General features: G+C 39.8%; 1 protein-coding gene across 2 annotated transcripts in view; it reads left to right on the top strand.

The window, feature by feature from the left end:
* Positions 1–25325, top strand: part of LOC106949256 (neuroligin-2-like) — a 124452-nt gene extending 99127 nt beyond the window's left edge. The window contains exons 5-9 of one of the 2 annotated variants that reach the window (XM_015035386.1): positions 11681–11866; positions 16901–17166; positions 17284–17437; positions 18855–19215; positions 21013–25325. In XM_015035386.1, coding sequence (XP_014890872.1) covers positions 11681–11866; positions 16901–17166; positions 17284–17437; positions 18855–19215; positions 21013–21943 — 1898 coding nt within the window. In that variant the 3' untranslated portion in view covers positions 21944–25325. Of the gene's footprint in view, positions 1–11680; positions 11867–16900; positions 17167–17283; positions 17438–18848; positions 19216–21012 lie in introns of both variants that reach the window. The other variant, XM_015035385.1, reaches the window with a different exon arrangement.
* Positions 25326–26124: the final 799 nt, after the last annotated feature.

The raw sequence follows: 26124 nt of genomic DNA, 5'->3' as shown, positions 1-26124 counted from the left end.
TTGGCTTTGGTTGATATTTCTTTCAACCAGCAATTGCCCAGGTGCACCTATTGAAGCACCTGCTAAGTGGAAAACTCTTGAGGCGATCTCTTCCGTTTGCTCCAGCCGCAAAGACCTTGACCTTGTGTCCAGAGTTGTAAATGTGACTGACTTGCTCCGACACCTGGGCTGCGATGCCTTCCTGAGCTCCTTAAGGTGCACTCAAACATTTCAAAGTTGGCAAGTTCCTGGGAAAACCATGGAAATTGAGACGAGGCGCAGAAATACAGACGTGGATATAGATCCGGCCGAGTTATTATGAGGGATGATGCAGTGTCCTCGATTCTGTAAAGATTGTTAAAAATTTCGATATGTGGGCGACTGCGAGCTCTCCCCCTCTCACTCACACTCTCAGATATGCTTTAAATGGGTTACTGTACTAAGGCGATTATCCTAGTGAGTGTGTGTTGCATAGGCACGCATGTTGGCCTGTGTACATGTCAATTGCTAAATGTGCAGCGCAGCAGCCGCGGCACGTATGTGTGCGTGCGTGCGCCGTAATTAGTTGCGTGCGGCGCGTAAAGCACACACATGAATAATGCACCATCCATCTGAATTTTTAATATCCCTCCTCTCTGACCCTGTGCATTTGAGTCAAAGTGAGAAACAGAGGTACACAGAATCTTAATGGTTTTATGTCCTAATCTTTAGTATTATCCTGTACTTACACTCGCAGGAGCTTACACATGCCAGCCTCGCTTTATGCGACGCCTGCGCCTTTAAGGGAGCGATGGAGAGTCAGGGGTAAAAGGGAAGAAGGGAGAGCGGGGAATAGAGATGGATGAGCGGGGGAGAGTCGTAGAGAGACAGTGAGGGAAGAGGAAACAGAAGGGGGGAGACGGGGGCAGGCTAAAAATAAACCTACAGAAATGCTTTTTTAAATCTGCAGCGAAGCAAAGTATTCATTGGAATAAATGCTCCATGCGGTGGGACCGAAGCGCCCTGCTATACGGCTTTAGTGCTTTGTGCTGTCACCCGCGACCCCCTCACACATATGTGTCTAACAAATGATCACTTCTAAAGGATTTTCTCATCAATTTATGATACACTGAGCGGTAAAGTGATAAAAATGGGTGAAAATGCGAAGCAAATGTCTGCTGCACTCAGCCGAGGCCCCGGAGCTTTCGGAGACTGTTTGTGGTTTAAGAAGCGCTTCTCGCCTCACCTTCTCCTACCTTCCTCCCGCTCCAGGCTCACGGAGAACTCTGATTTGTGCAGCACAGCCATCTGCTCAGACTAATTAACTAATTAACTAATTAATGAACTCTGGGGAAAGGCCCACCACCATCGTTTGGCTCCAGGAACATTTTTAACCTCGGGAAGAGAGATGAAACGCATCTTCTGGAAACATTTCGCTCTACTTCTTTTTTTTTTTTTTTTTCTTTCAAAATTTCTGCTTGTTACTTGAAAGAAGACAGGTTCTCTATTTGAAGCTAATTTTCATGATGGTAAACAACTAAAACTTGCGTTGGCTCACATAATAATTAAAGCCGTGGTTATATGGTTATTGTCCTGACAACTGAATACTTTTCAGAAATTTTACTTTACGTATGAAACCCCTAACCCTAACAAATCAACCGAAAAAAAAAAAAAAAATTAAAAAAAGTCTGAGACAATTTGTGAAGAAAAAAAATCCCTTTCATTAAATCAGCTTAAACTTTTAAAAACAATTATAGCACTATACCTAAAACTGTTTGGTTGTGACCCTGAGTGCTCAAATTTTTCTTTTATGAAAAATGAGTATCAAAGCTTTGTGCAGAATTCCAACTTAAAGTTGATCAACGTAAGTGAGTTAACCAACAAAATCCATATTTCTTTGTACACAGGAATAAACAAAATACATAAAAAATGCACTGCAGATTGAAGAAAGGAGTTAAAACGGAGACAGCGATGCTGTACATGACTTACTTCTTGGGAAAATTGTCACTGTTCATTTTCAAGGACACTGGTAATTCATTTGTTTGATTTTTTTATATTTTCCAAATTCATTTTTTTCTGAAATCTTTTTTAATCCTCTTATTTTTCAGTGTTGTATGTCATTAAAATAAACACATTCAATAATAAATAAAAAATGCACTGCAGATTGAAGAAATCGTCTCGTGTCAATTTAGTAATTTAATGTTTTCTTTTATTTTAGAAAAGCACAACATTGCGTTTTTCATATGAAAATAACAAACGGCACACAAAAAAAATCAGCAATTTCACACATTGTTGGCTCCGTCTAACACACCAACCAGTTACCAGGATTCTTTGCTTTGTGTTGCATCATTCTTATATTGTGGTCACATACTGCACAAAGTTCTGAGTTTGGACCCCCCCCCCACGTTCCAGCCTGTTGAGTTAGAAATGAGTTTAGAAATATAAACCAGGGAATAAAGTTTTATTTAAACAATTATAAAAGTTGTATTTTTCATTTTAATAGAAATCATTTTTAATATTTTCTTTGAAATCCAGGTAAATAATAAACTGTACATAAAGACTAACTAGTCTGAGAATGTTTGGATCTTTCACTGATCAATACAAGTGTTTGTAAAACAGTTGCCTTTTGTTTCTCTGCTTTTGCTTACAGACAGACATTACATCGAACAATGTCTTTGCAAAGTTAAAGACTGACCCAATGATACACACCTTTATTTGATTGACCTGGCTTTATGTCCATTGTCTTTAATGATATCTTTATTGTATCCATGGGCACTTTTAGCCGTCAGTCTATAAAGTTTAATGGTTGCCCACTCTGGCTCCAAGAATAGATTTGACTAAAAATCCCTTGCGCTTCCTGCGTCCTGTTTCAGACGAGACATAGTCTGTGAAACACCGATGCGATAATGACTGTAAATGTAGTTTCGTGGCATCAAGACATTAACACAACAATTATAAACAAAATAAATCATAAGCATCTATTTGTTTTGAGTTAAGTGGACATATCTAGCTATCAAACCCTTCGGAGGCGGTTGAAGCGCTTGCCCTTGGATTGCTTTGCGCCAACAAAAGGGACACTCCGTACCGATGTGGGTTTCTAAGATTACATACAGGTCAATAAGAGGTTCAGATGTTGACCGTGTAATGAACTGGGTGAGTTAATACACCCAACAATTGAGCCTTTTGACTTATCCACTTGTAGCTTCAGCATCCTTGAACTTAAACTACAAAAAGCAATAAAAATGACAGTTTCGCGAAACTGGTCAGCCAGAGGTCCATGAAGTTGTTTATGCAGTTTAGCAGGAATAATGTGATGTAATAGTTCAAAATATTTAATAGAAAGTGGCTGGAATAATATAATATTTTGATGATTAAAGTTAGAAGAAATGCACGTATTCATATATATTATTGCTCTCTATCCAGTGATGCCCAAATGTTGTGTCTCATGGATCAAAATCAGTTAAAAGCAGCCGAAAGAATGTTTATTTTAAAAACTAAAATCACACTATTTGCTGTAGCTCTAAAACGTAAATGGATTTTGTGCAAAAAAAAAAAAAAAGCACTGAGTTTACAATTTTTTCTGAGTTCAACAAAAAAAAATCATAATATAATAATCATAATATTATTATATTATGATTCAATGTCCTGATCTCAGCAACAAGATCAGGACGGGTCACTCTTTATTTAAAACAGTTTTTGTTTTAAATAATTTGTTCACTTAGGTTGAATAAATGAATTAAAAGCAGATCTAGATGCACCAAAATCTGTTTGTGAGTGAAAATCAGTGAATAGATGTGATCCATAAGCCATAGGAGAGTTATTGTGTACAATTTTGTCATAAGGTTTTTAAATTATTTGTATAACTCAATAAAGTAAACTTGTTTTGACCTGATTTTCAGCCTAAAATTGACAACTGTAACAGTAGCTTGCTGCAGTGGGAGTTTCGATAAGCCTGAAAAGTCGATTGCATTAGTGAACCAGAGACTTGAATGTTAGCCTATACCGCCCATGAAATGTCATTTAAGCTGGTCTGACGCCTAAATTCACAGGAACAGCTTGAGATCTGCTTCCGGTCTTGGAAATGAAGCTAATTACTAGCGAGCTGACAGGATCTCAGTAGTTTATTTTCTTCGGTTCTATAACAAGCCTACATTTGCTACAGGAACATAACTATAGGAGAAAATAAATAAATATATGAAGTGGATAAAGTGTGACACGATGTGTAAATCCACCGACTTTGCATGGAATAATTTAACAACACGTCTCCACGCACCCAAATATCACAAGAAAGAAAGTGGGTGTTGAGAGTAAAAAAAATAAAAAAACATCGTTGTGGGTTGAAGGGTGAAATGTGCCACCAGGAGAAGGAATTTAATGGTACTCAATGAGCCAGTGAAGGCAAACGGTTTAATAGTGCATCAGCATGGCAGGAAGTTATATCTTTCTCCTTACCCACAGACGTCAGCCACAGTTAAGCATATTATTATATTATGATTCAAAGCTTTGAAAATGTGCAGCACATGTCCCTTAGGGGAGAAAAAGAGCTGTGAAGAGAGAAATATGTGGGTTAAATTAGAGAGAGAAGAAGAAGAAGAGAGAGAGAGAGGGAGAGAAAATCAAACCTACTGGGATTCATAACAAAGGCAGGTCTTTACATGAAGACATGGAGCACATGAGAATGATGTTGAGATTACGAATGTTAGAATCATTTATTGTGGTTAGCATTTTCAGAAAAAAATATGGTTCTCATGAATATATTCAGTATTTAAAGCAAGAATGGAGCGCCACATTAGAAATGCGTGGCAGGCGTCCACCATAAGTTCATCTTTACCTTCAAAGTTAACTAAATAATATTTTATTAAACTGATTACAAACATGGGATCTACTTTTTCGTTTGTTTTTCATTTTTCTAGAATGCTGCCAATGCTTATTGAATTAGACTAGAGCTTTTGAAAGAACAGATAAAGTCATGTGTAAACATCTGAAATTTTGACAAAAAAAAAAAGAAGTAGGTTTTAAAAAAAAGACGATCTCAAAAAGCAGTAGCTCAATCTAAGGGGTCAAAAGTCATTGATGTCTTTCAGGGTTTCTGTTCCGCAGCAATTCACCACAAACCGGGAAAACATAATGGAAATACTCAGTAGAGAAAAAAAAATCTACCAAAGTTACTCCAAGATTCCTCATCCAGGAGGTAACAAAAGAATCCAAAAGAACAATTAAAGGGAGATACGTTCAAGGGTCATTATGAAAAAAAAAAAAAAAAGAAATTTAACAAAAATAGCATGTAGTGTGTCTGAGAGTTTCAAAGTCAAACAAAACAAAGGTCCGTGTGCAATTTGGTTAAAAAAAAAAATAAAAATCTCAGTCATCCCCAAAACTTTTGGAAAAATAGTCTGTGATTTTATGTGACAAAAGTCTAAGTATAAAGATTGCCTTTTGTAGAAAAAAAATAACAATAAAAAATATGTATGGGACAAAAAAAATGTTCTCACTGCACTTAGTAATGTTCCCAATTTTCTACACATATGGCGTAAAGATATGTGGTAAAAGTAATCTCATTTCTCTGCATGCTTGGTCATAGATTGTGACACATAATTGAAATAAATCTGTCAGCTGGTCTTCTGGCTGAACCTTAAGCTTCATTGAGACTTACAGCGGTAGATTTCCTCTAAAACACTCCAATAATGCTACATGTAGATATCATGAATACTCCCTCAGTTTTTTTGCATGTGTTCTAGAGTCATGTATGTTACTTCTTCTTTGACATTTTTACAAAATCTTCACCCGAGTTTGTGTTTCACCTTCATGTGCACATTTTAATCACCCTTTCTCCCTGCATTTAAAAAAAAAAAAAAGGAAGAATTTTGAAGCCTCTGATCACACCTGTGATGTCACGGGGAAATTATATAACGTGTCCTTCATCATGTTTCTTTCACCTCTGTCAGTCAGTATCTGATAATAGCTTAAGGCAATATTCCCTTTAATACCTGTTTTATGTCTGTGGATTTTTTTTTTTTTTTTTTAATCCTTCATTTCCCTGGACTCCACACCAGCCCCTCCCCTCCGCTGCCTTCACACTGTCCTGTGGAGACGGTTTTCAGTGACCAAAAGGCAGGTGCTCCGTTCAGATTACTCTGCAGATGTCTCCGAGAGCGGCTGAATGACAGTTCCGCATCTCCGAGGCTCACGATTAAGACTCCAGAGTCACGGCGGCGCCACGAAAGAGAATAAATCTGTCACACACACACAGAGAGAGAGGGGGGTGGGATAAACGTATGAATATGAAGAGGAATAAATGAAAGAATAAATAGTGCCGCCAAAGAGAATAAATATGTCAAACACCATCAAAATAAACGCGGGAAATCTAAAAAAGATTATTTGTTTTCGAAAGAAGATGGAAGTCAGTGGGAAATGTGGCAGTGAAATAGATCTTGGGTCACCGCAACTAAAAAAAATGTGCAGGATCATAGGAATCATAAAATAATAAGCATGTTTATTTTAGATAAATATATATTAAAGACAGAAGAAAGAACAAAAATAAACATTATTGCACAGTGCTCGTCACTGTATTTTTTTAAAATTAATTTTCTCATTTCATTTCTCATTTTGTCTTTTTTTTATTATTCCTCAACAGATTTAATCCGCTCTACTCTGAGGATTTAGTGAATAAATCTGGTTATTATGGACCATTCAATGTGCTGTATCAAATATTGTAAGGAGTCATGTAAAGTAGGGCTGCAGTCCGTGTTAAACAGCTCTGCAGTTTTTTTATATTAGCATTTAGCATGATAGGTTAGCATTGCTAACTGTGATTAGCATTCTCTGTTGCTTTTCCCAGTGAAATAAGAAGATCCATACCTTAACAAACGTCTGCCAAAAAACATTTCCAAATCAAAAGTAGCCTGGAAAAGAATTGACCTGCTAACATTGCTCTCCTGTTTAGGTTAAGTGTCTGAGAAAAAAAAAAAAAAAAAAAAAAACTGATCAGTTTTTCTGTTGTTTTTTTTTTTCCTGTTTTTTTTCTACTTTTGGAAATATTAGTTTAATTATGCTAATCTGGGGAGATGAGATGACAACGAGCAACAGGTAGAAAATATGTTGTTTCTCAACACTATCCACAAGTTTATTTCTATCCAAAGGTGAGTGCCAGTAAAACAGAAAATCATCTATGACCAGAATCAACAAATTTTCCAATTTAAATTTTCTTGTATTTTTGCTTAGTTTACCACACTCAAAATAAGCGTCTTCTAAATATTATGTGTGTAATTATAAAGATTATGTCTTACACTACCAGCACTTGAAATAGTCCTTTTACAAGTGCCCTAATAATGTCATAAAACTCTTTTGGGTCAGAATTTTCACGTCATTTTGGTAAACATCTCGGGTTTAAAATCCCCTCCTTTCGTCTGTGCTCCCTCAGAGATTCATCACTTTTTCCTCAACCTGTGTCTTTACTTAAAGGCTGATGACTCGTCTCACGGTTCCTTTGCTCTTACCTAAAGCAAGAGTTGAATATGCATGAGCTCAACCTCACAAACTGCTGCTCTCAGCGCTAAAGTCAGGAGGAAGACCAGCTCAGCACAAGGGGGTGGGGTGGGTTCAGAAAGAAAACTTATTGTAAGAGAAAGAGGGAAGAAAACGGTGCTGGCGAAAGGGGGGAGGGGCCCATTGAAGATAAACCAAACTCGTAAAACGAAGCAAGCTGTGTTGGCTACAGCTAACAAGCTAGCTTCCAGACTCGGTAGCTAGCTCTGGCATTACCCTCTTAGTTCATGCAGCTGCTGTGTACTTGAACGAGGAAGCGCTCGGATATGTGTATGCAAGTGCTTTTGTGAGTGTCTGTCCATATAATTTTGCCAGAAGCCCTGGACAGTTGCCAGGCAACTGTGGCATGCTGCTCAGCACTCGACTGGCCAGCAGACGCTCGCACATGCTCGTGGTTTTGATAAGTAGCAGGGGTCGGCGCTGATGCACGACCAGGTCAGAGTCGAGCCAGACAATCGCTGGGATCTGACAACGGCTCGGTAAAGTAGGAGAGCGTAAACAATATCTTAATTGCGCGGATTGCTCCTTATGTTCCAGCAGCAACAGTGATATGATCGGAAGTAACGAGAGATTTCTATTTTTAACAGCCTGTTCAACACTACGCTGGGCTTCGTGGAAGCTGGAAGCAGCTGTGGTTTTTCATGAATTAGGTAGTCCTATTATCTCCTCATCCCAGTTTAATCATGCTTTGTTTTTTTTTTTTTTTTTCCCTGATCGCTGCCTCATTATCATTTTGGTTGAGGACATTGCTGAATCACTGCAGATTTTCTACTTAGCAAATTTGCAAGACATTAAAAGAACAGTCATTTTCTTGAAAATGGAAAAACAAAAAGGGATTTATTTGATTAATATGTGACCAGATTAATCAAACGTGTTCAGGGTTAAAATGCGAAACTGAAAAAGGGAGGGAAAAAAATAATAATAATAAAATGTTTAGTCCTCCAGGACTAAAAATTCCCACCTTCATTACTGCTGCTTTTGTGATCATTATCGTCACTTACAATAATCATTAATAATAAAACCCACTTCCTGCTGCTCTTCCTTTGTCATTCAAGCATGCTGATTGAACCATCTGTGCCTGTGTACTGTACTTTGCTGCTGTCCTACTTTTTTTTTTTTTTTTCCAACTGCCCTTTAGAACATACTGTTTAATTCAGTCACTTGAGCTATCTGTGTCATCCCTGACTCCCAAACAAGAAAACTGCACTAGGGAAGAGGCATGTAATTTTTCTTTTTCTTTGTTTTATTTAAGGTTTTAAACCGAGTCGCAACTGGGGTTACGGTTAATAAAACACTCCGAGCACAGACAGAAGTGTGTATGCGTCTTAGAAATGAGTTGTTTATTCTTGTTGCCTGACGTTCCACACCGTGAATGAGACTTGTGTTTGAGTAATTAGACATAAACATTTTTTTCTTATTGCTATCAAGTTAGAGTCGAAGGTGCCATCGTACATGTTTTTCAAAAACCAGCCATCCTCTGGACAAAGGAAGCATCATATTCTCTGTTTTCTCCAGCGCTTTCAACACAAGTCAGCCTGATTTTCTTTGTCAGAAAATCCAAAAGACATAGGCGGAGGCCTGAACAGTAATGTCTCCTAGATCGATTACTACCTAACAAACAAACCACAGTTTGTTAGACTGAAGAGTTGCTTGTCCAGCTAGGCGGCCGGCAGCACAAAAGCACCATCGATTAGACTATAAAATAGGAAACTTAAATTTTAGGTGTATTTTTTTGCCGGCGACAAATATTTCTGATTTGATTTAATTCATAAAATGGAACAAGTAAAAAAATTGGATGAGGCAGAGATCAAGCCAGAACCAACCAGGTCAGTGTCAAAGAAACACTGTATTTATAATTGTTGTCAGTTTTGCACACTCCCACACATGTGCATGCTCTTAGAGTTGTATTTATACAGCTCTGACTCATGGGCCCTGTTTTTAGATATATATTTTTTTTTTTTTTTTTTTTTTACACATGTTAAGCAACTCTGTATTTTTGGCATTATGCTCATGGCACCAGTCTGCTGTTCGCTTATAAATCAATTATGTTTTCATCTCTTTAAAAATGGAAGCGATGATATCAGCCTTCTTCCTACAGCGTCAGGCGTAGGGTCTGATAATCAATGTGCTTTCATTAAGCTGCCTTAAATATACAGAAACAGTTTTTTTTTAAGACAATTATATGATTCATAAAAAGGAGCCTAAATTTACCCCTGAGTCATGGAAACCATCAGTGGGCTTAGGTTAAATGCCAAGACCTCCAAAAATTATCTCAGGCATCCTGTGAGAATAACATTTGTTCATATAATTGGGAGTTTGCCAATAAATTTAAATGAGATTTTCATTTGTTATATTTTTTTAACTAAATGAATCTTCCAAGACGATGAAATTCGTCTGCAAATAAGTCATTGTGCTCCATGGATCATGGTTTTAAACACTCTAAATGTTATGTAGCTGCCTTTAGCAGGGACAAACACCTGACACACAGTATAATTCTGTGTGTTAGTAAAAATGCTAATGGTGCATAACTTGACTTTATTATGTCATGCTGATTTGTAACAGGTAATTGTTTTTGATGATTTCTCTAATCAAGAGGGAAAAGTTGTCCAAACAGCGTACGTAAGGTATTGCCGGAGCATCTCAATCAGATTTAAGTCTGGGCTTTGACTAGACCTGTCCAAAACACTGTTTGGAGCCATTCAGAGGTGAAGTTGTTGTGATGCTTTGGATCATTTTCCTGATGATCATCAAAAACTGAGGACTGGGTATTCTGTTGTAGCGCATGTGATGAATTTAAACCTGTGGTTAAAAAAAATAAAAATACAAAAGTTATATCCAGGTTCTGATGCTGATCTGTCATATTTTCTCTAAAATTCTATTAGTTTTTTTGTCAGACATAGAAGGATAGACAAAAGATCCTCCAGATATAATTTTATACCACATTTAGGACAGGCTGTGTGACCCAATTTCCTCATCTGCTTTTGAATTTCCTCTTATTGTGGTACTTTTTTTTATTATGTTTTGGCCCAATTTGTGTTGTTCGACTTTTACTATTATAATAATTTCTTGACTCACAGTTGATCACAGTTTTATGAATAAGGAACGTTGATAAATGATATTTAAGTCCTCCATGTTTTAACAATAACTAGTGGATGCAAACAACAACATGAAAAAAAAGACTTAAATGTATTCTGATTGATAATTCTGTTAACATTGTAGTGGAAGCCATGAGTAATGAGAGCTATCACAGTAAGCCGTTGGCAGGACGAAAACCGTTGGGACATCATTAGCCATGCACCCAAGGCCACTGAGTGAATTGACATAAATTCATATTACCCCTTAAATTATGACCAGATTACTCTTGCCGCACATAATGAAGACGAGGACTCGCCGTGCTATTTGTGATTAGATATTAGATCCAAATCAAAGCTAAAATCTTGTGTCACTTCGCTTGCCCGTGGCATCAGTCATGGTCAATGCTGTGAGACCGGAGACCCTCACAGGAAGTGGCACAATTAATACAGCTCATCAGCAACTGCCAGGACAGGAAGTGGCCAAATCAAACACGGTATTTTCTCATTATTGCCGCTGCCGCTCTGAGGAGAATTCCCATCCAGTTTAGAGAAATCATTTTCCGTGCGTTACTCTCAGCGAGTAGCAATAGACTTTGAAAAAATAAAAAATAAAAATTTGTCACCGCATGGGCAAAATAACTTTGAACCCTGTAATGTACTCGGGGTGGGGGAAGAACGAGGCATTCTGTTTGTGTGCGGCTCGCATTATGTTCGGTTTATTTTTCTCTTGTTGTGGGTGTGCACCTGCTGCGTAAATGTGTGGACAGGAAGAAGGTGAAACACGCCTTCTGTTGCTCTCCTCCCCTCACTGCTAATATATATATATAATTTTTTTGTTTTATTATTTCAAACTGTGTGGTGTTTTAAGAGAAATTTTGTGATTTTGTGAGGTTTTTCATGTGAAGTCTCTTCGGAGAGGCAGGGGTCGTGTTATCCGTGAAAATGACAGGCGCAGCCTCCTGCTTGTGTGGGGATCATTCAGAAAATAAATAATAATTAAAAAAAAAAAATTGTCCAACTCGTGTGACTGAATTTCCGACACACTCCTCCATTCACACATAACCTGCGTCTTCTGTCTCTGTTCCTTCTTGTTTACCCTGCAGGATTTCTGAGCACGGGGGACCAATCTGCTAAGGGGAACTATGGTTTGTTGGACCAGATCCAAGCTCTGCGCTGGCTCAATGAAAACATTGAGCACTTTGGAGGAGACCCAGAGAGAATCACGATCTTTGGCTCCGGAGCCGGTGCTGCCTGTGTAAACCTTCTCATCCTGTCCCATCATTCTGAGGGTAAATTTCTTTTAGCATCACAGCCATGCTGCTTGTCAAAGGACATTAGTGTTTTGGAAGAGGGTTTCGTTTCTGGGTGTTGTTAATTGTTTTATTTAAGGCTCGGCGTACAACCGATCAACATATTTGTCAATGGAATAGAATGGATGCGATTTTGCCTGGATAGTGTTTTATTGAAACTCTCAGTGTTTTATTACCCCACCACTCCTGTGTCAAACCATTTTTTTTTTTTTTTGTTAAATACCTCCAGTGACAGCTGGAGGTATTTTTGGGTGTATGTCTCTCCCATCTTTGAAACTGAAAGTTTCGCCGACTCATCTTTTCGAGAAATAGCCCAAAGATCAGTCAGATCACGCAGATGTATGGTCAGTTTTCAAATCTCGCCACCGACTCTCAAATTAATCTAGGCCTTGACGTGGACCGGCCCGCTTTGATGTGTTGTTAATAACTCATTTTATTTTTAACCGCCTTTGTAGACACTCAAGGGCGCCAAACAAGAACAAGACGTTAAAGACAAGAAGGGCACAGAGAGAAAACAGGGAAGCTGAATAATGCAATAAAAATAAAATAAAACACAGGGTGATGCTTAGCTAGTTCTCTTTGGTCACATCCGAGAAGGGCACCTTTTAGCACATGCTCGCCGTGTCCTTTTGATGGCCCGTGATAAACTGCAAATAGAGCATTCTCTCACTCCTACTCTTCCATAAAAGCTAGCTTTGTGGAGTGTGTGATTGAAAGTTGTCCTTGCAACAGGCTTTCCCGCCTGATTTCTGCAGCTCTCCAAAGTTACCGAGGGCCACTTCGCTGCTTCGTCCTCTGCTTTTCCCAGCTAGTTAGCTTAGATAGATGACCATTTCTTCATTGGTTTTGCAGTTATGTGACGCTCTTTAAATATTCCAGTGATTAAACAAAGCCCTGTGAGAAAGGCAGTGGCTCAGGAGGCAGCGATTTGTCCTGTAAGTTCAAACCTCGCTCGTTTCAGGGGTTTTTTTATTTGCTCAACAAAGTTGAAATTATGCATGTATTGGTCTAGTCCAGGGGTCACCAACTCCAGTCCTCGAGGGCTACCATCCTGTAACTTCTAGATGCGTCTCTGCTCAAACACACCTGGATCAAATAAACTGCTCGTTTCCAGCCTATTGCAGAGAGGAATGAATGCTGGTGAGGGAATTCAGACATTTTAGTCAGTGAAATCTGCGCATGAAAAAGATCAACAGGTATGAACTTTTCTTTTTATATATATATATATATATATATATATATATATATATATATTTTTTTTATATATATATATATATATATATATATATATATATATATATATGCATCTCGAGTATCTAAAAATGATTTTCAAGTTTTGCGGAACAGCTAAGGTTCGTCCTCCTAAATCGACTCATACATCTCCCCTTTTTCAGATTAAACAGACCAATCTGCAGTTTAATCTCATCCGTTTGTTTGTGGGCCACATTTAGAAGGATGTGTTTTATTCCGTGGAAGAACAGCTAGAGCTCTGCTCTCTTAGTAACAAATTCACATGCTCACACACACACACACACAGCCACCATAGCTACATAGCACGAGAAGGAAACACAAGACAGACAGATACCTAGTTAAGATTATCATTGTGATTACTTCCCGTAAAGCATATAGGCAAAATAGCATTTACTTCCTTCAAATTCAATTTGCTGACACATATTCTGAACAAATCTATTCTTTGAAACACTCTGTTCATCCTGAACCCAAACAGGCTCTGAATGCAGTGACCCGTGACTCGACTCAGATGCCGTGCTTCCCCTTTAATCTCCAAGCAGATTCTGCGGAGCCTGAAGATTCACTGGGAGTCGCTGTCATATGTGCTCCCTGATAAATATTTATCTGAAAACATAATACAGCTGAACAAAGCGATATCCATGTCGGCTCAACGTGACTAAGTTCGACTGCGGACCAAAACACCCTTAAGCCATCTCTGTTGCTGCTTGGTGATGGGGCGTTTACACTCAGGAGTTCTGCTTTCATCTCTTCTATAACAAACAGATACATGAAGGTTTTTGAAACCAAAATCTGAAACTTTTATGAGTTTACTCAAAAAAAATCACTTAGTCCAAGTCGCATTCGGTTCATTTTTTTTTAGTAGCTTCAAAGTAGACAGGCTTTCTTATAATTGTTTTAAAGGTATAAAGTAATTTCACATTCCATCTAAAACTCTTTGATTTTACCTTTAAAGTTATGAGTTTGAGGAGGATGAACATTTTGTGGGTATTTCTATAAAGTGCAACGTTTCTCCCAAATCCAAACAATACACGTATTTTTTTAATGGAATCACATATAAGCAAAGTATCTTTAATGATCTAAATAATTTAAAAAAGCAATGTTTTTGGAGATAATGATGTGTGTTTATTGGATTTAAACAGACTGGGGCGCAACGGTTACTATAAACATACAATTTTTAGGAAATTCTTGCAGTGGTCTTAATTTTTTTTTTTTTTTTAGTTGTTTATTACTATGTACGCTGAGAGTGCAGGACTGAAGTCAGATTCTTTAAACGAGTACACTTTATTGGCCGATAAAACAGAAGGTTAGGAGATATAAGGTATATGATGGACTGAAATAAAGTTTCTAATTTCATAAACTGATGAAGCACAACCTTCCTATGAGTTATTAGGTAGTCAGATACAAAGACAGGAGAAGTGTCTCCAACAGCGGCAGGAAATTACTTGGTCAGCAACGTCTGTCCAACAAATTACTTTCAATCTCCTTGGTAACCCATAAAACATGTAACATCTAAACTTTTCTTGTCAGATGAAGGGTTGGAGTATCCACTAGTTTCATTGGTACTTTGGGTTTCAACTCATATTCAACACAGCATCCTTGTATCACTTAGGATGAAGGACGTTCAGCTTGGTTATTGGTAACTACGTCTCCTCCACAATATATTTTATGTATTGTTGTTATAGGAAGTTGTAGCTCAGACCATCTAAAGCTATGTTTTTCAACCAAAAGTTGAAAAATTAAAATGGTAATCCATCATTTTTGCACTATATGGTTACAAGTTGAGGAATAAGTCCATTCAAAAAGACAAACTTTACAAAAAAAAAAGTTAAAAAAATTACAAAGAATTTGAAGCAAAATATAAAGAAATTAGGGATGACACAAGAAAAACACTCTTGCTAGCACTCAGTCCACTTTGAGTTGTGTTATTCAGAAAAGTCCGCCACGTGAGCCGGCAGTCGCAAACTAAAGTCACCATTTCTCTCCATGCTACTACTTGTCTGTGAACGGACAATAAAATAAACTACAAAACTGGGCTTTGTTGAAGTGGATAAATGAAATTTATGGAATGAAACTGACAGCTTCTCATCTCTAAAACACCCACCAGATGTTTGTCCGCTAATCCTCTCATGTGACAGTGTTTGCTGGAGCTGAGAGGAGAGTCGGAGAGAGAGAATGGTGCTCTAAACTTTCAGATTATTACTTTACTGTTAACCTTCACGCTGACTCAGTGACCCAGGACAGATTAAATAAAATTTATCTGCAAAAAGAAGCGAGTCCTCTGTGCGATCAAGAGGGAAGAAATGCTCACAATAATCTTAAAATAAAACTTTTTTTTTTTTTTTTTTTTTAAATGTTACATTGGCTATCACACACGTAGTTAAAAAAATTTCACCCATTCGATTGTAGCTCTGGTTGTTTAGGATTGTGAACATTCGCTGCAATCTCAAGTCTTTAGCAGCTTCTAACTAGTGTTTTGGTTTGCACATTTATCTCCCCATCTACTTTGACCAGCTTCCTTTAAAAAAACAAAACAAGGAAGGGGGTCTACAGCATGATGCTGCCACCATCTGGTCTTACAGTAAGGATGGCGTGTTCAGGATGATGTGCGGTGTTGTTTTTTCCCCCCATAAAAACCTTCCACATCTTTGCTGTCGCATAAAATTTAAAACTTTAGATCTGTGGTCTGTAACTTTACACCACTGTGGCTCTTAAAAACATCGGTCAAAAGCAGTGAGTTTTTTCCCCCCCTAATTTTATTGAGTGGAATCGGAGTAAAAGAGGGCTGAATATCTTTTAAAAAGGATTTTAAGTTTTGTCAAACTGACAGTTATATTTACTTGTAGTTTCTTTGTCTGTCACATAAAATCCTGATCAAATTCAGTAAAGATGAAAGCTGTTGCTTGAAAAAAGTCAGCGAGCGTTCGCATAGACACACTTTTGCGAGCTCGAGTTTGTTTTTTCCGTGTCGAAATGTCAGTGATAATTTACCTGAAACCTGCGTAGTTTTGGGAAACGGCAGCGTTAAGTTTTTACAGTTCTTGCTTTGCACAAGCAAATGAAAGGAGTACCGCATGAATTTGCTCGTTTGAACGTCGGCTGTAACGGCGCAGAGTGCGGCAAAGAGTTTTTCTCTTGTTTTTTTTTTGTTTTTTTTTTAAAGAAGTACAGCATGTTACGTGTTTGCAGAGGAGAGACGAGATAAAGGAGCGGGGTTGGAGCTGCAGCTGAGAGGCTTTCTTAATTGATTTCACAGGGAGAGGAGCGGGGGTGGGGCACATGCAGAATATGAGGGTGGGGGGGAGAGGGAGGCTTAATTATTAATGACAGAATCTGCAGATAAAACAGAGGGACAGCAAGTCTTTTTACATAATAGTGCATCGGTGCAATAGTGCGAGGAGTTCTCGCTTCCTTTCAGTCTTTCTCGCTTCATCCAACCAGACCACAGCTGGATACGGAGTTCGTCACTGTTTTTCTCGCTGTATGTAATGGAAAAAACTCCTTCTTTTTTTTTTTTTCCTCACTAATGTTCATAATGATCTTCTCCAGCTGTTAAAAGCAGCATGTTAAGCTTCTCGGCCCGCTTTGTACATTACAGTCTTCAATTGTGCCTTCTCCAGGATGTGCATTATTTAAAGCACTCACACTGGAAGGCCTTACAGGCCTCCTTAGTTGCCGAACAAAAGGAAGGGGAAAAAAAAAAGATGCTACTCAGGAGAGCATTCATGTTGCATGTGTATTAATCTGTGGTTTTGCTTTGTGCAGGCCTGTTCCAGAGGGCCATCGCTCAGAGCGGCTCGGCCATTTCCAGCTGGTCGGTCAACTACCAACCTCTGACCTACACCAAGATCCTGGCCAAGAAGGTGGGCTGCACCCTGGGGGACATGGCAGAGCTGGTGGACTGTCTGCGGCGGAAGAGTTTCCGGGAGCTGGTGGACCAAGACATTCAGCCCGCCCGCTACCACATTGCTTTCGGGCCCGTGGTGGACGGGGACGTGGTGCCAGACGACCCGGAGATCCTCATGCAGCAGGTTGACGGCGACTTCCTAATATCCGGAAAGATCCTACGGAACCGTGGCAGATTCTTGTCGTTCCTTTAACAATCGGTGTGTTTAGATCGCTGTCCTGTCCTGACATGTGTTCTTCAGGGCGAGTTCCTCAACTACGACATACTGCTGGGCGTCAATCAGGGAGAAGGCCTGAAGTTTGTGGATGACAGTGAAGGAGAAGATGGGATCTCTGCAGCTTCATTCGACTACACGATTTCAAACTTCGTGGACAATCTGTATGGATACCCTTATGGTCAGATCACAATCCCTCTTACCTTAAAATGGATATCTAGTCCCACGCTAATATCTATATCTTTTTCTCTTTTGCAGTTTCTTTTTTTTTTTTTTGTAGTTTCCAATTATAATAAATGTTGGAATCAAAATGCAGAGAAGGTCTATAGGAAAACTAAAACAATGGATGGATGGATGTGTAACAGGTCCCGAGTGTCAGGACTGCTGCAACAGTGATGACACAATCTGAAGGACAAATAAACAGAAGTCAGGAATGATGACCGAAGCGCCGCCGATAGCATCCAGATTGCGTTTTTTTATTTAACAAACAAACGTTTTACAGTGTACAATATTAATGTTTTACATTACTACTGTCTTGTAAACTTGGTTTACTTCCATCACAGGCAATAATGAACCTTACACATAACCCCCCCATAAAACTGCATATGCCAACGTTACCCTCGCCTGATAAAACTGGCAACTATTGTCAAAACGGTGCACAGAAACCGTAACTCAGTGATATATTCTGGTCAACTAATATGTAAGCATCTTACATGGTAGTTTTTATATGTTTTGTTTTGTTTTTACCGTATTCTAACCTGAAGGACAAATAAACAGAAGTCAGCAATAATGACTGAAGCGCTGCCGTTAGCATCCAGATTGCGTTTGAGGCAAACCGGAAGTCCATCCCAAAACCAACCTGGAAGCAACGCCCCCCAAACAAAGGTTCCGCTTCGCCACTACCGCTCCACCTCAGGAAAGCACAATAAGTGCAGGCAGATTAATGTGCCGAACTGCAAACAAAATGTAATTTGATATTTTTTTTTTTAGAAAATAGAGTAAATTGTACATGAAAATATTTCAAAATTATATAAAAAAAACTAAATACTGTGGTGGCATTTTTATGGGCAACACGGATGGACGGACGGATTTAGATTTGATTCTCACACAGAGACTGACTCACAGTTACAAGAGTCGTTTGATTGGCGTAGTGCCAATAAAAACAATTTTTACTACGGTTGAATTTTTTAGAGCAGCTTTTAAACACCACCGTGTTTAACGTTTAATAGGCTGGATGGTTCCCAAATGCGTCGACTCTCGTGCTGTCACAACAAAATAATTTTTTTCATAAGTTTTGTAGTTTCTTTCAGTCCAGCGCTGTACTGGCACCAACTTTTTAAAACGTAACGGTTTTGCCCATTGTTTCAACTTTTGAGCAACTTCACCATAATCTTTCAGTGTTTTGTTCACAATCCTTGCCCTTTAACAAGCTAATTAAGATCAATACATTTACTGCATATTTGATACTTATCCTTATTATTATTTATTTGCCTCCATCTTACATTGAGAAACATGTTGTTACAGCTGTATTAAATTACCACACACACTGGTATTAAATGATTGCTTACATTGAACTTTGCTTTTTTTCCAAGGTAAAGATATCCTAAGGGAGACCATAAAGTTCATGTACACAGACTGGGCCGACAGGGACAACAGCGACATGCGCAGGAAGACCCTCCTGGCTTTGTTCACAGACCACCAGTGGGTGGCCCCAGCCGTCGCCACAGCCAAGCTCCACGCAGAGTTCCAGTCGCCCGTCTACTTCTACACGTTTCACCACCACTGTCAGACGGAGGCACGGCCAGACTGGGCGGACGCCGCTCACGGAGACGAGATCCCGTACGTGTTTGGGATTCCCATGGTGGGAGCCACTGATCTTTTCCCCTGTAACTTCTCCAAGAACGATGTAATGCTCAGCGCCGTGGTCATGACCTACTGGACCAACTTCGCAAAGACAGGGTAGGTAAAAGACCCAAATGTAGAAAGATTGAAGTGCATACATGGTGTTATTTGCTGCTCTCACTTTAAATACGGATATGTTTAGGTGCTAGTATTTATGAATGGTGCTGTGTGTTACACTAGTGTGATATTGGTGGAAGATGAGCTTAACTGTCTGATCTCATGAGGAAGAGAACCTCTTTATGATTAAACACTTTGCATTAACTGGCTCACATGGATTATATTCATGTTTCCCACTCGTTCTTTTTTTATAATCCACTTTTCCCATGGTGTTTGTTTCTTTCTAATCACTTTAGCGACACATGCGAACATGAACAAGCGTCAATGTACTTGATACCCTAAAAAGCGTGGAACAGCTGTTTCCTGGAATACTTCATAATTATGCAGATAACACTTTGTGGCACTTTCCTTTGAAGTCAAGTCTTGTTCAGATTCTGAGCATTTCATTTGTGTAACACTTTAATCAGTTAATCGTGTGGCAGGACTACAGCAAATGACATCATGAATGTACAGACACATAATCAGGAGCTTCTGTTAAGATTCTTGTCAGAACCAGGCATGCATGATCAGATCTGCTTACTGCGGCACTCAAAGATTCACAACATATTGATTATCTTTGTGTCTAATTAGTTCTCAATCAGGTCTTAAGCCCAAATAAAAAATATTAAAACTGATTTTTTTATATACATCTTTAATCTAAAAGAGGACTTGAAAATGCGAGTTAGCGTACAATTAGCTGGATGTGCAGATCTGGCGAGACATTTTCATTCAGTATCACCTTTGTGAACTTTCAACGGGTTCGTTTTAACCCTTCCTTTTCCAGAGAGGAACAGCTACACCACTTACAACCTTTTTTAAAATGATTTTCTAAAGCAAGAATTGGTTGCCAACGTTTTAGTTCATTCTGGCTTTTCTGGAAGTCACACTGGGTCAGAGCTATGCATACCACTCTGCAAGTTTTAATGTTTGCTTAAATGCACCGCAGCAACTCGTAAACCTCTGAAGCACATTCTGCCTCTTCCTGAAATGTAAACGAAAATGGCGTGGCAGGAGATTTTAGAGGTTTGATTTCTCTTTTGTTCGTTCATGAAAGACTATGAATCATTTCTGCCCCAAGCGCGAGACTCACAGGTTTCTTTTGGTTGTATTTAACCAGAAAACCCTGCACTACATTCAACCCGATGCTTCTGGAGCTATCACATATGCATTTGAATTGCACCAGACTTCACTTCAGCCTAACTGAGACCCATGTTTTTAGGTGGAGCAGAGTTTGCATCAGAGTTCGACGGGTTATTCACACCTCCCGAATTTCTAGGCAAACAAACTAGAATCTGCTTAAACTGGACACACATGACTGGTGGAAATCTATCTATAGATTTCAGATTTAATCAGGCTGACATTGAGCTTATGGTATAACCCAAATGTCAGTGCTGTTAAAAATGTATTGACAAAGGTGAAAAGCCAGGCAAGCAGCAGAAGACCATGCAATGTGTATGAACTCTACCAGTTCTGTCAGGGAGAGTTTTCAAATATCCAGCAAGAATAACACCAGAAGCTTGTTAACTGCTACAAAAGTGTGTGGTTCCTGCAGTCCGTCCATGTCTCAGGAAGCAACAAATTCCATAACAGCAAAACAAAATGTCCTCCAAAAAAAACTGGCATGAATTTGAACTTCTTTGATAGAGCGCTGTGTTTTAACACCGGATGTCTATCTGTTTAGAAACAGTGAATGATGGCAACTGTCATCTAACACAAAAAAAAACAACAACTCTTGAATCTCTTCTTTCTCTGTTCCAGGGATCCTAATCTGCCTGTTCCTCAGGACACAACATTCATTCACACTAAGCCTAACCGTTTCGAGGAGGTGATTTGGACCAAATTCAGCTCCAAAGATAAGCAGTACTTGCATATTGGCCTGAAGCCACGTGTCAGAGATAACTACCGTGCCAACAAGGTTGCTTTTTGGCTTGAGCTTGTGCCGCATCTCCACAGCCTGCACGAAACATTCTTAAACGCGGTCACAACTCGGCTGCCGTCTGGAGGCACCGGGCGACGCAAGGTGCCCCCGCCCGTCAACTCTTCGCCCCAAAAGCCACCGGTGTCCACCTACCCGTCGGAACCCGACCCTGACAGCTCCGAGAGACCGCGCCCCACTCCCTTCCCGAGCGAGACGAGGGACTACTCCACTGAGCTGAGCGTGACGGTGGCCGTCGGCGCGTCGCTCCTCTTCCTGAACGTGCTGGCTTTCGCCGCACTTTACTACAAACGGGATAAGCGCCACGAACTCATGCAGAGGCGCCACCGCCGGCTCTCCCCGCAACGTGGCACAACAATGGGCATGGGGGTCGGCATGGGAGTCGTGGGTGCCCCACCGCACAACGACCTAGCGCTCAGTCAGGAGGAGGAGCTGATGTCACTGCAGATGAAGCAGCAGAGGGTGGAGCTGGAGCACGGGACACCCCTCCCTTCCCGTGCCCTCCACGGTGACCTGGAACCTCTCCGTCCTCCCGTGTGTCCCCCTGACTACACGCTGGCGCTGAGGCGGGCACCGGAGGACGTGCCACTGATGACCGCCAACACCATCACCATGATCCCCAGTACCATCAGCAGCATCCAGCCGCTCCACCCATTTAACACTTACCCACCTGTCCCAGCCCCTTCGTCAACGCCTGTGCCCAGCCACAGCAACAATGCCCTGCCTCACCAACACTCTACTACCCGCGTATAGGACCAGGCACAAGCTCCGCTACTCCTTTGGGCTCACCGAGATGCGTCACACAAACTTCTCCATTCCAACTTCACCTTTCCCTCCCACCCCCCCACAACCTTCTTTGCCGTTTTCACATCTTCATCCTCATCAAGCCCTCAGATAAAGCTGCAGTTTGTAAGATTTGAAGCGGTGAAATACCTCTAAGCTATAATCACATCTCAACGGGGACCGGAACGAGAAAGCGCCCTTGTCATCACGCTTATTCGTGTAATGGCTCAGTGGAAATTTGGTGCTGAGGAAAGGTCTCCCGGTCACGCCGCTTTAGGCCAGTAGCTCCCTCGAAGAGGTGTCGTAATCAGTCAGACGTTTATAACGTGGAGTTCGGTTGTTTGGCACACGCGTTTCCTTTCATGTCAGTGTGGAGCAATGTTTAACAAAGAGTACAAACACACATTGTCATTCATTTAGGGAGAAGATGATACAGTAGCAAACAGCTTTGTGCGAGGCAGCATATGTCCCAGCAAGCTGTCTGTCATAAAGCGTTGGTTTCTTGAAGCTTACAAATTGCAGCTTTAAAAAGGCCCAATCTGGAAGGGGGATTTGGCACCCCATACAGAGCTCTGTGCTCCAGCAGCTGTCTCTGCATTGTGATTTTAGAGATTATTGTATAGTGTGAAATATACTGCCGAGGCTGGGAATAGAAGTGACGTTTGACAGCCACATACGACTAAATCTACTTTGGATTCATTTACGATATTCACAGTGGTTTGGAAAAGTGTCTGCACCCCTTGATCGTTTTGTCACAACTGCAAACTTTAATGAGTTCTGTTAAGGTTTTATTTAATAGACCAACATAAAGTAATACCTAATTGTGGGTGGAAGGAAAATAATTCATGGTTATAAAAACCTAAGACGTGCTGAAAATTATTTATTTTTTAAGTCTTGCCGTGGATTGACAATTTGTGCCACATACCTTAATTGTGGAGCAAGTACCACATCAGCATTATCATTTAGTATTATAATCTTATCAGGTTTTTTTTTTTTTTTTACAGAACTTTAAAACGGTAAAACAATTGTACTTTTCATGTGTGTGTTGTGTTAGGTGATTGGCAGTGCCTGATTTATAAATTTGTACTTTGAAATATTAACACAAAGGAGTCAGTGAATTACTAGTGGAGTGGAGGAAAGTCCAAGATTTCTCACCAGTCTTGATCTCAAAATCCAAAATGCCTGCCGTGCATAAACATATTATTCCTGTCAAAATAAAATAATAATTTGTACTTCTATATTGAATCTCTGTACTCAGTCACAGACACACAGCCTGTTCTAGTGAAATATGACTTTAGCTTGTGTTGTTAACAGCAGGTTTTGTGCTTAATTCCTGGGTTATTACTCGATTACCAAATAACTGGAAAAGCTGTAAAAAGGCAATTCCTTTGTCCAAGTTTTGACTTCAGCAGGTAAAACAGCACGAGTTGTGAGAAAGTTACCACCAGTGGTGGTTGTATTGTGCATTATTAGACATCGTCCACATGCAACACTTTCAGACTTTTTAAAAAAAATGGAACACCATGTACAATTTGCCTTCCGCTCTGTAAGAGAGGCTACTTTGTGTTGGTCCGTAAAACAAAAATCCCACAATGTGGAAATACTTCTGCCAAAAGTATATAAGCTTTTCCTTGTTAGTTAAGGTTTACTTAATTTTTGGGGTTTTATTGATAGTTATGAGAAATAAAAGACTTACAGAGAGAAAAGGAGAAGATAGTAGCTGTACATGCTAGCTGTACATGCTAGCTCTACCGCAGCGGCACGCAAAGACCCACAACGCATTTTAAATTCAGCTTAAAAACAATCAAACATTTCTATTTTTTTGGGGGAGTATGTCTACAGATTTCCAGATTGGGACTTGACCCGTCGGGCCTCGCAGAAAGTAGCTGAACCGCATTCAGCAGGACGCGGCCTGGAATCCAGGCTGCCCATAAGAACTCACCGCATCCTCACCTCACAGGCTCCACTCACGTCCACCACTTTCTTTGTTCCTCACTCATTACCTCCGTCTCTTTCCTTCTTTCCTCCACCTCAGATCAAGTGACTCCTCCCCACGCTTTCGCCGCCGTTCCGTCCTCCTGCATCCACTCTTGTAGCTCTTCTTATTAAACATCAACAGTCTTTTTTTTTTTGCGTCCTCCTTCTCTCAGTCACTTCTAGACTCTTTTTTCCTTTAAGAGTCTTTTATACAAAAAAAAATGAAAAACAGAAATGTAAATGATGTATTATTAATAAATTGTAAGGATATGAATGAAAAAAAAAAAGATATTCTGATATCTCGTTTTTACCAGCATTCTTGGTGCCAAGTACTGTGATGAAGTTCCTTTTTGGCCGGCGTCCGGTGGACCGCTTGCCGAGGTCCGTCCTGACTGTATCTCATGAAAAAAAAAAAAACAATAAAAAAAAACAACAACAAGGAGTTCCCATCAAAAGAAAGTGCCAACCCCTTTATCTTTTATTTCAAACCACACACACACACTTTGTGTTTTATTTACACTCAATGTTGCACTGTGGCTGGTCTCTTCTATAAAGGGAAATCAGATTCAATATATCCTCATTTAGAAGAAGAAAATATATAAAGTTTTATTAACTACTTTGCTGTGTGGGATAGTTGCATGATTTTTTTGTGTGGGGCAGAGTTTTTCCATTTCGATAATTTCGATTGCCTTGTTTGGTTACTTTCCATTGAATTGTTTTGCTTTTGGAAATATTTCATTTTCTATTTTAATATCAGCTGCACTTTGTGGTACTCCGGAAAGTATTAAAGAGATATTGTGTAAAGCTATGATTATAACAAAGAGAGTAAATATTTCCTCTTTATTTTATTCTTTTTTTTTTTTTTCATTTACTAACACCGCGGCTGTGCCACAAGACTACCAGAGACTGATGAAAGCCTTGTTTTATTTTTAATCCTCACATTTTTTTTCTTTTAAAACTGTCAAATTTGCACAGTCACTGTCTCTCAGTCTCATTACGAGGAAAGCACTTTCTACGTTACGAAAAGAAAAACCAGAGACATGACTTCTTCACGTGAATAATCCAAGCAAGGTTCACGTACGTGACTGACATTACGTTAATGCTTCGAGCATCTGAGGACGAATCAATTGTTCTTTTGGTTTTTTTCTTTTTCGTCAGCTCTTTTGTCGTCTCATGGTTTTCGCTTCGGCACGGCGGGTGAAAAGAAAAAATATATATTTATGGTAAAACAAAAAACAAAAAAAAAAAAAAAAAGATGACGAGAGCCTTGTATGATTGTGTCACTTGTTTTGCACAACTGAACACAAGGATGGGTTGTACCCTGGACAATATTTGGTGGGGGTCGGGGGAGGGGGGGGGGAAACAAAGGAAAAACTGTGACATTAGGACAACACCGGAGAAGCAGTGACTCACTGGTGACGACGACGAAACAGTCTGCGTGATCCGTCAGATGCGTTGGGGAGGGGAAAAGGAGGGGGGCAAAAAAAATCCTGATTAAACAAGACGTTACTCACACCTTGTACCAGAAAAGGTGAGGCGACTGGGATTAGCATCTGCAACGTCCCGCGGCCCCCCCCCCCCCTCTCCAGCCCTCCCCATGCGTGCTTAAGGATGTCGACGCTCCCGGATCCAGACTGCCATCCCTCACGCTGGGCTGGAGCGAGCTGGGAGGACGAAAAACCAACAAGAGAACCACACAAACTGAACTTTATTTTTTATTTTTAAGTGTACGAGAACAAACTGGAATTTGTAAATATTATGTTTTGTCGTTTGGTTTGGAGTGATTGGCCGGATCCGTTTTTCTTTGAGACAACAGGTGCAAGTTTAGATGTCTTAACATGATTTCGACGCTCATGCACACACAGCCGGTTTGATCAGCCGTTGTTTACAATGTCTTGCGAAACTATTCGTAGGGCCCTGAACTTGTCACATTGCAGCCACAAGTTTCCATGTAGGGATCTCATTCAATACACCAACACAAACTATAAATGTGAAGTGGAAAGGAAAATTATAAATGATTTACAATTTTTTTTTTTTTTTTTCACAATTGTGAATTTTGGCATGCTTTTGTATTCAGCCTCCTCTGATTCAGGTCATTGTAGAACCAGTTTTTTTGAGATATTCTCTACCAGTTTTGCACAGATTTACATTAACATTCAGTTCTGGATTTTTTT

Source organism: Poecilia latipinna, unplaced genomic scaffold (assembly GCF_001443285.1).
Source record: "Poecilia latipinna isolate Pla-1442-1.1 unplaced genomic scaffold, P_latipinna-1.0 Scaffold333, whole genome shotgun sequence".
Classification (NCBI taxonomy): domain Eukaryota; kingdom Metazoa; phylum Chordata; class Actinopteri; order Cyprinodontiformes; family Poeciliidae; genus Poecilia; species Poecilia latipinna.
The sequence above is the reverse complement of the archived record's forward strand: the minus strand, read 5'-3'. Positions and strand labels throughout refer to the sequence as shown.